This window comes from Microtus pennsylvanicus, chromosome 9 (assembly GCF_037038515.1).
Source record: "Microtus pennsylvanicus isolate mMicPen1 chromosome 9, mMicPen1.hap1, whole genome shotgun sequence".
NCBI lineage: Eukaryota > Metazoa > Chordata > Mammalia > Rodentia > Cricetidae > Microtus > Microtus pennsylvanicus.
In genome coordinates, this window is record NC_134587.1 from 23286454 (window position 1) to 23299765 (window position 13312).

Below are 13312 nucleotides of genomic sequence, written 5' to 3' on the forward strand. Positions count from 1 at the left end.
TCACCTCTGGTGACAGCATCTAGTGCACAGCCACTTCCTGTGGCTCCTCCTCCAATAACAAGGATGTCAAATTCCGATGTGTTCTGCAACGTCATGAGCTGAGCTTCTCTGGAGGGAGGCTCCCTGTTCACAGGCTCTGTGAGGCACTCTGCTGCTTCCACATAAGCCAGGCTCACCTGAGGGAAAGCGGGAAGGTTCTGGTCACACATCTGGAATGCTAATTCAGCAAAGCATCCAGTGTACTATAAAGAGATTCATAATGGACACGAGGGCTACCAGTCCTAGCCCATGGTCCACCTGCAGTCACAGGAGCAGCGGTGATGGGGCCGGCTTTAGTCCTTTACATAGGTCTCAGTTATTTACACACAGAACACGTGGTTTCACATTCAATATCTCAAATATTTGCTTGTGTTTTAAATATAGCAAAGTTTAATTATTTCTAGCACTATGTAGCAATTCCCAAATGTTTTACCTAAACCAATTTGAGGAATCAGAAGGAAGGGTTTTACCTGGTAGTATCAAACCATTCAGACAAGATTTAAAAGTACGGACATCATGTGAGAGGGGGAAACAGAACTGTATAACCATTGTGCATTTTCTTAAAAGTATATGTTTCTTATGCAATTCTAATGACAAACGTATACTCTTAATTTTGTGATTTGTTGACAGTACCTTGTTGAAATAAGCAAGGCTGGGTTTGGTGACTCACACCTTTATTCCCAGCACTTGGAAAGCAGAGGCAGGTGGGTAGATCTCTGTGAGTTCAAGGCCAGCCTGGTCTATATACTAAGTTTCAGGACCGCCAGCACGACATAATAAGGAGAGAGAGAGAGACCACATGAAAATGAGAGAGTTTCAGAACCAGAGCTTAAGGTCAAACACACAGAAAAATAGGTATTTAGGATTTGCTTCTCACACTACTGTGTGGATACATTTAGCACAATGCAGAGTAATTGATGCATGTTGTTCTTTTAGTTATCCAAAGATGACAGCTTCGGTTTCCCTCTATTCCGTGGCAGTATCAGCACAGTGAAGGTTCTCCTTCCACTCTGACCTAAGTCACCTATGAAGCTCGGAGTGACGCGGACCAAGCTCGCTCAAGAAGAGGAGCATTCTGGTCTTTGTGACATGGTCTTTTTATGTATCTACAAGATGGCTTGGAATTCTTTATGCAGCCCAGACTGGTCCCAAACTGGCCCCACACTGGCCCCAAACAGTCCCAAACTGGCCCAAAACTGGCCTAAGGGCTGGGCTTACCGTGTTCACTCGGATATCCAGCTGTGGTTACTGCATGGAGACTATTCTGTTCATTCAAGATAAGGTATTTAAAAAAAAAAAATTCAGATAAACCACACTACTGCCTAGGACTGGAATAATTATTATCAAGCCAATTGCATTTCTATGGAAATAAAGCCAGAAGTCTAGAGAACATTGTGGAAAGCCTGTCTTGGATCACAGAGACCCAGCTTGAGTCTCTGCACCCCTGTCTTGAAAGTCTGACCCACATAGCAGGCAAGAGCAGACTCCAACAAACTGTTCTTTGACCTCCACACTTATAACAGAGTGCACCCATTTTTAAATTATTAATTAAAATGCCAAAACTCAAAAACATCCCATTCTGCATGTAACTCTTCCTGTTCATGTATTAGTAACTGTTCCCTCATGTAACAAGCCAAATAAAAGAAACTGCTAAGTTCTACGAAGGACTGGGCTCCTCGAGCTATGGTCTGTCTTCCTCACCTAATGAGAAGAAAAATAGAACACACAGAGAGATAGTATATACAGACATAACACATTTGTAGAAAAAGCAAATGCCAAAACAGGGGGTGGGGTAGACTCTGACCACTGTGGGGAGGGAGGCGGAACTGTGCCAGGACAGATGGGGAAGACTTGGACATGGGACTGACAAGTGACTAAACCGCCCGAGCGTTTTCACACGTCAACAGAATCGCTGACATTTTCTGCCTGGTAAGTTTTCTAGAAATAGTCGAGAAATAAGTTTAAAGACCATATCACGGTATAGTTCATTAGAACTTGTTAATTCCAAAAATGCCCTAGCCTGTTCTAACCATGAAGATCCAACCAGGGCTTCTCCTCAGCAGGTGGGGGAGATGTGAGGAGCATCCGTCGCTCCCCATTGGTTACGTGGTCCTGCAAGCTTCCTGACCTTTTGTGGGAATAGTCTTAGCCTGCCTTATCTGAATATGAAAAACACCCCTTTCATCTTGATGGTGGCTACATGCCTGTCATCTCAATGCCCAAGAGGCAGGGAGACAGGAGGATTACATACTTGAGGATAGCATGGATGACTACAAACAAACAACCTTTCCTTATATGGAATGTATGTCTCCAACATCTCATGTTCCCAACATTTACCCGAAAAATTCACAAGAGATTCAGAAGCCCCTGAATCATCCGGCTTTAGTATTTACTCACTAAACTCACTATTAACTAGATTTTTACATGCACACCATTATCTTCTTCATCGCAAGACACCCCATGCCCACAACACAACTGACTGTCACTCAATTCGGTATCCAAGACAACTATTTTTCTCCCACTTTTTGTACCTCTCTTTCTTAGCTTCCTTTGGATACCACTCAACTGCCCGACAGTAATGAGTGAGTAACCTGCCTCTTAGGTGTGTCCTGCTCATTCTTTTCAGATGGCTAGGAACTCTCTAGAGAATCTCAGATGGTCCATATCATCCTATACTCTTCACGCCACAATAATTTCTAATTTGGGGAACTCCAGATATCAAATGGCTAATTAATTATCACTTATAGTTGGATGTCACATGTGTGTCTCAATATTGGTATCATGGCTTTATCTCTCCAAGCTATTTTTTTAACCTGCCAGCAATCAGTGTTCTTGATAATTACCCACAAGAAATGACTTTATTTGTAATGCTGCCAAAGCAAGAGTTTAGGGTAGTCCTTCGCCTGGTGTCTTAGATACTTTTCCAGTTTCTGTGTGTATATGTGTCCATACCTTAGACCCAGTACACCAGAGGCAGATGCAGACAGATCTCTGAGTTCAATTCAAAGCCAGCCTGATCTACAGAGTGAGTTCCAAGACAGCCAGGACTCACACAGAGAAACTTTGTCTTGAAACCTCTCCCCTAAAAAAAAAGGAAGGAAGGAAGGAAGGAAGGAAGGAAGGAAGGAAGGAAGGAAGGAAGGAAGGAAGGAAGGAAGGAAGAAAGGAAGGAAGAAAGGAAGGAAGGAAGGAAGGAAAGAAGGAAAAGAAAGAAAGCTAGACTTAGAATCCTGTACTACATGATTGTGACCATTCTATATAAACAATGTTCAGCAAAAAACCAAGTATGGGATCAGAAAACAGGTCAGTGATCCGTGATTCACCACATTTTAAGCTGTTCCCCAAATCATACCTCAGTAAAATTGACTTAACAGTAGTAACTAGCTGTGGGCACAGCACTTGTGTACTGGGCAGTTTTATAAGGCATGTAGCTTTTTTCTGCTCACTGAATTTGCACAGTAAACCTTCGTCAGGTCCATTAATATCGGGGGGGCTGCTGACTGTTGCAGAAGTTGCACTGAGGAGTTGCTCCAATTTAAAAATATATATTTATATACACACAGTCCTATTGAGGGTGATTTATTTAATTTCTGACAGTACTTTAAAATAACATTTTATTTTTGTTTATTTCTTTCGAAAAAAGCTGGAAACTGTTGCAACTGAGAAGCTAAGCACCACGCTTATTTTAGAGGCAGTAAACACAGCCTAAGGCCCTACTTAGAATTATGACAGGAGAAAGACTCATTTTGGCTTCAGATGGCTTTGAGTAACAAAAACACATCTGCACTCTACCTTCTCGAGAACATGCTAATTTCAGGGAACTAAAGAAGGGGGCAGAGATAACAAAGCAGGGATGGTAAGTTATGACACCCTTTAAGAAAAGGATCTTTGCGCTCTCCTCCTGCCTTTTCTGGGTCTCCCTCTGCCAAGCCTGACAGGGTGGTTAGACAGGGATCTGGGGGATGAGCTCTGCTGATGGATGGATCCAGAATGTCCTAAGTCGACTGAAAGACTCCTGAGATGATGGACTCTGCACCACTCACTCAACAACTGACTATTTGGGGAAGTCCCTCAAGCATTCTATAGACTAGGCGGCAAGAGGACACAGAGACAGTTCTAATATGACTATCACCGGTGTTTAAGGCTGAGAAGAAGCTAAAAGGGTGTGTGTGTGTGTGTGTGTGTGTGTGTGTGGTGTGGTGTGAAGCTAAATCAGCAGAGTACTCACCTGGCATTTATAAAACCCTTGGGTGTTGGGTTCAATCCCCAATACTACATCAAACAAGTCATCCTAACACTCATCCACAAAAGAATCAGAAGTTTAAGGTCATACTCAGCTACACAGAGAGTTCAGGGCCAGTTTAGCTATAAAGGAAGGAAGAAAGGAAGGAAGGAAGGAAGGAAGGAAGGAAGGAAGGAAGGAAGGAAGGAAGGAAGGAAGGAAGGAAGGAAAAGGAAGGAAGGAAGGAAGGAAGGAAGGAAGGAAGGAAGGAAGGAAGGAAGGAAGGAAGGAAGGAAGGAAGGAAAAGGAAGGAAGGAAGGAAGGAAGGAAGGAAGGAAGGAAGGAAGGAAGGAAGGAAGGGCCAGTCACAGAAGGCATCTCATATATCCTGGCCAAGCTTCCCTAGAAAGGCCAGCTAAATCAAGCCAAGAGTGGTGAGCATCAGCTGGGTGAAACCAGGAAAGGAAGCGGGAAGAGCATGTGTTAAGTCTAGAATATACTATACATGTCTGCTCTTTGCTGTCACATACTCCCTTAAAATCTGGCTTGCATATCCAACTTTAAAAACTGCTCAGTGTCACATAAATCTCAAGATTCCTAACTGAGATTAATGACAAAAGAGTGCCAGCAGTTATGGCCCGTAGATAAGGCAGAACTTGTAAGCCCCAGGATACTCTCTGACTAGCGTCATGGTTTCATTTTACCAGACTGTCCACTGGAGGCATGTGAGTTTGCTGCCCTAGGCCTAAACCCAGTACAAACCCAGCACTATGAGCTTCAGGATTGCAGATTCAGAATTGCTGTAGGAATTCCTACTGCCAGTAGCCTTTAACTTACCCACCCACTTGGGCGTGGTCTCATACTATTTATGCCTACTGTGGGATTCGTTTGCTGTTCCCCGTTCCAGCAGAGGATTGTGATCTGTGAGTCTACCCCTAAATAAGTAACCCTCCATTATATTCAATTCTGAGCTAGTGTGGGATTTCTTTTAAGTGTCCTTCTTCACAGGATCAGCTAGCTACCTAACCTCACCAATGAAACTATCCCTGTGGCACCATCCCCTGGGAAGTCAGAAATTAGATAGTTCAAGCTTAGTGAGACCCTGTCTTAAAAAGTGAGTTGGGGAGCCGGATGGTGGGAGTGCACGCCTTTAATTCCAGCACTCAGGAGGCAGAGGCAGGCAGATGTCTGTGAATTCAAGGTCAGCTTGGTCTACAGAGTGAGTTTCAAGACTGGCTCCATAGCTACTGCGAAAACCTGTCTTGGAAAAAGGAAGAAAGGAAGGAAGGGAGGGAGGGAGGGAGGGAGGGAGGGAGGAAAAAAGAAAAGTGAGTTGGGGCTGCAATTCAGTGGGAAAGACTTGGCTAGCACATGTAACACCCTAGATTCAATACCCAATACTACAAGGAAAAATAAAATAAATTCCTCCAGCACTGTGACAAAGATTTGCATGGAACTTGCAGAGATTGCTAAGTGGTTAAGAGCACATATTGATCTTGCAGAGGACCCAAGTATGGTTCCTAACACAAACATTAGGTGGCTCAAACCTCCATGTAATTCCAGCTCCAGGGAAACCCATCTGACTCTGGCTTCTGAGGGAACCTGCATTTCTGTGCACACAGACGTATTCAGACCCATAAGTACAAACAAAATATCTCCTTTTAAAATGGAGAGAAACTTGAATCTACATAGAATTGGAAGTAAAGTTCATAATCTGAAGTTACCAAGAGCATTTCCCTTGAATAGGATTTCGAATGAGATCAGTTTTACTATGTCTGAGCAAAATTAGACTTGCAAATTAAAAAAAAAAATCCTAGACATTTGCAACTTCGGGTGAGACCGAAAACAAGATCTAATAATTAGTGTCTATTTCTGAAAGAAGTGCATATTTAAAGACCACAGGCAATTAACAGCCAGGTTGTCCTGTAATCATGTATAGTAATAATTGGAGTATAAAGTAGGTTTCATGCAAATCACTTTAGACTGCAACAATCACTCACTCGCCCATATTATGCCATTCAATCAGTTAGACTGGAGAGAAAATGCTTCCCGTTTTGTTGTCATGGAAAAAGACTAACCGCATCTGTGTGTTCCTAGAGGCCAAAGGTGACAACCATCTTCATATGGTTTATCTTCATATGTCTGAATGATCCTCACCTCATAGATCCTCTTGTGACCCAATCGATGGGTTTTCTTGTATTTACATGACAGTAAGCCACATGTTTCACTATAAACAGATTCATGAGGGCTTCGTGCTTACTCTGTAGCCAATTAACGCAAGGAAACTCATTTTCACAGAAAACCAGGCAAGTCCCTTGCTGTACTTTAAATGTACGATGTCCCCACAGGCTAACGTGTTTGAAAATGTGGGTACCAGCTAGTGGTCCTGGTTTGGTTCTGTGGGTCTTGGCTGATGGAAGTGGCTCAGTAACCAGATGCCGTTCCTGTTGACTCCTACCACCAGAAATCCTTCCCATGGCTCTTTCTGGCTCAGAGCCCTTGGTCCCCACCCTTTACGTGACTACCACTGGGAGCCTGTGCCAGTCTAGTCCTTCGGCCCCTGCCCCTTGATTGATGGATAACCCAGCAGCCTGTGCACTTCCCATGATCCTTGCTTGATAAAAAGCCATTGGATCCTGTTCTGCCTCACTCATGGGGAATAAGCCTACCAATACTCCGCTTCCGGATATTTTATGGGACTTTTGCAACATTCTGCCAGCGATCCTGATAGATGGAAGGAGGTATTACTCCTTTACCCTTTCACTCTTCCGCTTCCCCTCCCCCAATAAAACTCTGACACTAACTCTGTTGCAGGCAGCATGTTTGCTCAGTGGCAGAGCTCACCGAAAGGTAATCACTTCACTCTGGGACCCTACTCACCTGGTCCGCCCTCAACAGCTCCTCTTTTCCACCTGCAACAAATCTGCTTCCTCCTTCACTGGTGGTTTTCCCTTCCATTCAATATTGGCAACTGGGTCTCTGGCAGGGCTCCCCATTCCCCTGGACATGAGGCTTCCTTTCTCTAGCGCAGACTTCTTGCCTTATGGCTTTTCTTGAAGTCCTGGTATCAGGTGACTGTGTCTCTCTCGGGCTCAGAGCCCTTGACCCCTGCCCTTTGTGTGACAAGCCACTGGACAGCCTGTGCCTGTCTCAAAGTCAACCCTCTCTGAATTCCTAGGATGCTAGGAATTTCAGACCCTTGGGTCTTACTTCTCTGCCACATTCATGGGAACTGTGTCACCGCTTATACCTCTTTGCTCCCACTGGAATGATTTTTGGACACACTGACCATTCCTAATCAACTACTGTTGCACAATTACCAGCTGCTGCCCATAGAGCTTGAGGTGCAAGACCATCAAATATGTCTGGGTGATGCTGTGATGGGAATGGACCAGTTGCTTTAAACCCTAGGGAGTTGACTTAGATCCACCCCCAACAGCATTTTGTCAGGTCCTAGCAGTGCTTGACAGTGCCACAGAGCATGGACAGTGACGTAAAGCAGTCAGCACCCAGCTTTCTCAGCTACCCCAAAGATGAGCGACACCACCAAGTCAGCAGGAAGTAGTCTTGAGAACACGGCATCCTCATCCCCACCTCACTTGTTACCTCTTTCTAACTCCTCACCTTTTTATAATAAATAAAAGGGAGGACTGTTAGTATTCAGGCATCTGTACTGGCCTGCCCTTGGGGTCCTGACAGGATATGTCCTCACAGCTGCAGCTACTAAGAGCACCTTCTGTGCACATTCGCTGCCCACCTCCCATCTCTCTTTCTCTGTCTGTCCCCCCTCTCTCCCCCTTCCCCCTCCTCCATGCCACTCCACTCCTGCTACTCCTGCCCCCAAAAGCCAGACTCTGCCCTCCCCTCCCCTCCCCCCTCTTTCCATTCACTTTCCTCCAATAAAAAAACCCCTCCACCTGAACTCTTGTCGCATGGCATCTTTCTCTCTTGCTCTGTGTTTTGCTAAATTATAACAGCATTTGCTGATCATGCAGAGGGTCCATATGGCTACTTAACAGAGACTACAAGTCCAGTTCCAGAGGATCTGATTCTCTCTCCTGGCCTCCTTCTACACTAAGGATGCACATGAGTACACATACATACATGCATATAAAAAGAAAGTGGAAGGTGTAGATAGCAAATCTGGGGTTGAAGAGAAAGGGAAGGAAAAAGATATATAGAAATATAGAACTCTTGTCCAGTAGCTGCTTGTCCACCCTACCCCACACACAGCATCTCATAAATATAGAGGAGGCATCTTTTTACATATTTCTTTTCTTTTATTTTCTTTTTTTCTTCTGGGCATGGTAGCACACGCCTTTATCCCCCAGCACTGGAGAGGCAGAATCAGGTGGATCCTTGTGAGGTCTAGGCAAAATTGTTGTTTGCTTTTGTTTTGAGATAGGGTCTCTCTATTGCATAGCTCTGGCTATCCTGAAACTCACTAAGTAGAACAGGCTGGCCTCAAACTCTGAGATCCACCTGTCTATGCCTCTCAAGTGCTGAGATTGAAGGTGTGAACCACAACGCACCTTCTACAGTGCAGAACTTTCCATGAAATTAATGAATTCTAGAAATCCTAGCTCATCTGCAAAGCCTGCAACCAGCCAGCCATCCTGTGCAGTCGCAGAAAAGACCCAGATGTCTACCAAACAGCACTTGGCCTTAAAACTCTCTATGAGGCATTGAACTGGATCTGAAACAGGGTTAGTGGTCACCTCTCTCTCTCAGAGGAGTACTATACTGATCCATTAGCCAAGGGATGAGTCTACTATACTTGAACCTTACGTTCCAAATAGTTCATGTTCAAACTTGAGATACACATTCTCCATCTCTGTGGCTACTTCATCAAGTACAAGTAAGATGTATACAAGCCCTCTCATATATACATGCTATGACACAATTAGACCTCATACGTTTTTGTTGAAAAGTGTCAGATTTCAAATTCAGGTAAAATTGAGACTACCTAACTTAAAAGTATTTTTTATTCTAAATTTAGGGGGGAAAAAACCACCAAGAGAAAGCTTTCCAAACAGAAACATGTAACTATCAAGCTGGAAGGATGGAAAAGGAGACAGAAGCAAGAGGGCTCTCCCGGGGCATTTATAGAAAGTTTCCTCTGTCCCACAATATCCCTAAAAAGTTTCTTTAAAAGGCCTTAAAATGAATAAATAGTTGAAAATGAAATGCAAAGTCAAATCAAAGTGAATGTCAACGCTGCTCAGTTAGCAACAGCCTAGCAGCTCACCAGCTGTCAGCGCTAATCCTAGCTCAGCCGTTGACTCACGGGTGACCTATAGAAGTACAGTTAACCTCGCCGATGCTGTATGCCAGCCACAAAATAGCATCCCAAACTCCTCGAAGGCCCGACGTGAGTTAGAACCACAAGTTGCTGCCGCGGCCCCACTTTGAGGGCTAAGTGTTAAATAAAACCCAGAATTAGAGAGAAGCTGATAGGATGCTCTTCAGAGAACATTCCCAGCTCTGTCTGCATAATTTCAGTGCTTTGATGAAGCATGTCTCATAAGAAACAGTTCACCATACAGAGCGGTTAAGAATAGTTTCAACTGGCCTTATCTAAAATACAGAGTATTCCGAAGCCTCATCAAGCTTTAGATGCCAGGCACATTCCCACCACACTTAGTTGTATTTCTAGGAGAAAAAGCAGCCTTTCCAGGAATCTATGCACAGGGTTCTAAATAAGAAAAGCAAATGAATGATGAATGTCTTTGGAATAAACCCTAACAATAAAACTCTCATCATAAGAAGCAGCTCATTAGTCAGCTAGATTCAAAAGCGACATTCAGGATACATGTAGTGCCTGGAGGCTCAACAACATGATTCTCTTCCTCCAGAGAAATGGGATTGTAGGCAGCAAAGCCCTACAGATAACAAGTTCCTGAACCACGGGAACAAATGGGTCCCCTACCTTCCCATACTGAATGGGGAAAGACTACAGTAAGAAACCTTTGCTATAAGCATGGCTTTTGAAGCTTGCTTGCTAAAGTAATTGGCTTGCGTTATTCTGACAATTCAGTTCCAGGATTAATACGTAACTATAAAGGGACAGGAGAATGATTCAGCAATTAAGGACACTTGTTGCTCTTGCAGGGGACCTGGATTCCATTCTCAGCACCCACATGGCCACTGACAATCATCTTAAACTCCAGTTCTGGGGGATCCAGCTCCCTCTTCTGACCTCCGTGAGCACCGAGCATATGTGTAGCACAGGCAAATCACTCATTCACATAAAATAAATATTTAAAAACTACAACTGTAAGGTCGGAATGGCAAGCCAAGATTCCACTTACCTACTTTGTATACAGTTCATAATCTTGACTCTTTCTCTAGTGTATGACACCTCATCCTTTGTAGACAAATGTAAGACACACACAACATAGAATATCATTTAAGTAGTTAAAAAGAAAGAAAATCCCTGTATGTGACAACCTTGATTTGCCTGATGGGTATTATGACAAGGTGATAACATAAGCCTACTTGATCTCATATGTTGACTCTAAAATAGTGAAACGCACAGAAGCAGAGAGCAGTGGCCAACAGGACCATGCACTGTAATACCAGGATGTGGTTAGATACTGCTCAGGGATACAACATCTCGGTTAAGCGCCAAGAAAGAAACAGAGTGGAATTGACTAGGAAGAGCTGAATTATTATTTGTGGCGTTTTTAGGTTTTGCTGTTGTCTGGGTTTGTTGTTGTTTTGGTATAGTTTTTGTTGTTTGTAGGTGAGAGCTCACGTAACCTAGGCTAGCCTCCTACAGTATAGGCAAGGCTGGCCTTGAACATCTATCTGATCTTCTGGCATCTACCTATTTTCCCCAGTTTAGAAAATTTGCTTTTACCCTTTCAAGGTAAGACTTTTAAAAAAAAAGGCTGCTTTCAAACCTATGGAAAATGTATCTATATATGGAAGACTGTTTACCTGGGGAGAACAGACAAGTGATGTCACAAGTTCAAGGCCATTTAACAAATAAGCAATTGTGGCTTCTGAACAATCTCTCTGGTTGATTCTGACTCCAAATACCCTCAGCTCAGGAAGCTTCCCCCAATGAAGCTAAATTCTATTTTGTTAATGTGCATCAGTGTTTTGCCTGCACTTAGATCTGTACGAGGGCATCGGATCCCCCAGGAGATGGAGTTATAGGTGGTTGTGAGTCACCATGCGGGTGCTGGATCCTCGGGAAGAGCAGTCAGTGTTCTTTTTTTTTTTGTTTGTTTGTTTTTCGAGACAGGGTTTCTCTGTGGCTTTGGAGCCTATCCTGGAACTAGCTCTTGTAGACCAGGCTGGTCTTGAACTCACAGAGATCCGCCTGCCTCTGCCTCCCGAGTGCTGGGATTAAAGGCTTGCGCCACCATCGCCCGGCAGCAGTCAGTGTTCTAACAACTGAGCAACCTCTTCCGCCCCTGAAGTTAAAATTTTTGTTTGTTTATATTGTTTGAGACAAGGTTTCTTTGTGTAGCCTTGACTGTCCTGGAACTCACTCTGTAGACCAGGTTGGCTTTGAACTCACAGAGATCCACCTGTCTCTGCCTCCCAAACGTTGGGATTAAAGGCGTTCACCATCACCTGAATTTAAATCTTAATGATGTTGAGAGTGCTTAAAAAGCAGAATGATATTCAAAGATGTTTACTACAGAATAGCAACTAGGAGCAACTTTTTTTATTTAAATGTCATCAGAAATCCATCCAGTATTTCTTTTTTTGTTGTTTATTAAAGATAATTATTAAAGAATTCTGTCTCTTCCCCGCCGCCACCTCCCATTTCCCTCCCCCCCCCAATCAAGTCCCCCTCCCTCGTCAGCCCAAAGAGCAATCAGGGTTCCCTGCCCTGTGGGAAGTCCAAGGACCACCCACCTCCATCCAGGTGTAGTAAGGTGAGCATCCAAACTGCCTAGGCTCCCACAAAGCCAGTACGTGCAGTAGGATCAAAATCCCATTGTCATTGTTCTTGAGTTCTCAGTAGTCCTCATTGTCCGCTATGTTCAGAGAGTCCGGTTTTATCCCATGCTTTTTCAGACCCAGGCCAGCTGGCCTTGGTGAGTTCCCAGTAGAACATCCCCATTGTCTCAGTGTGTGGGTGCACCCCTCGCGGTCCTGAGTTCCTTGCTCGTGCTCTCTCTCCTTCTGCTCCTGATTTGGACTTTGAGATTTCTGTCCAGTGCTCCAATGTGGGTCTCTGTCTCTGTCTCCTTTCATCTCCTGATGAAGGTTAATATTCAGGAGGATGCCTGTATGTTTTTCTTTGGGTTCTCCTTCTTTTTTAGCTTCTCTAGGGTCACAAATTATAGGCTCAATGTCCTTTATTTATGGCTAGAAACCAAATATGAGTGAGTACATCCCATGTTCCTCTTTTGGGGTCTGGTTTACCTCACTCAGGATAGTGTTTTCTATTTCCGTCCATTTGCATGCAAAATTCAAGAAGTCCTTGTTTTTTACTGCTGAGTAGCACTCTAATATGTATATATTCCATACTTTCTTCATCCATTCTTCCATTGAAGGGCATCTAGGTTGTTTCCAGGTTCTGGCTATTACAAACAATGCTGCTATGAACATAGTAGAGCATATACTTTTGTTATATGATAAGGCCTCTCTTGGGAATATTCCCAAGAGTGGTATTGCTGGGTCCAGGGATAAGTTGATCCCGAATTTCCTGAGAAACCGAAACACTGATTTCCAAAGTGGTTGCACAAGTTTGCATTCCCACCAGCAATGGATGAGTGTACCCCCTTCTCCACAACCTCTCCAGTAAAGGTTATCATTGGTGTTTTTTATTTTAGCCATTCTGACAGGTGTAAGATGGTATCTTAAAGTTGTCTTGATTTGCATTTCCCTGATCGCTAAGGAAGTTGAGCATGACCTTAAGTGTCTTTTGGCCATTTGAACTTCTTCTGTTTAGAGTTCTCTGTTCAGCTCAGTGCCCCATTTTATAGTTGGGTTGATTAGCCTTTTACGGTCTAGTTTCTTGAGTTCTTTATATATTTTGGAGATCAGACCTTTGTCAGTTGCGGGGTTGGTGAAGATCTTCTCCCA

At 43.8% G+C, this 13312-nt stretch overlaps 1 protein-coding gene across 4 annotated transcripts in view; it reads right to left on the reverse strand.

Moving 5' to 3' along the window:
- Gpd2 (glycerol-3-phosphate dehydrogenase 2) overlaps positions 1 to 13312 on the reverse strand; it is a 134857-nt gene that overhangs the window by 76991 nt on the left and 44554 nt on the right. For all 4 annotated transcript variants that reach the window (XM_075985181.1, XM_075985179.1, XM_075985180.1 and 1 more), the window contains exon 3: positions 5 to 176. In XM_075985181.1, coding sequence (XP_075841296.1) covers positions 5 to 176 — 172 coding nt within the window. The remainder of the gene's footprint in view (positions 1 to 4; positions 177 to 13312) is intronic.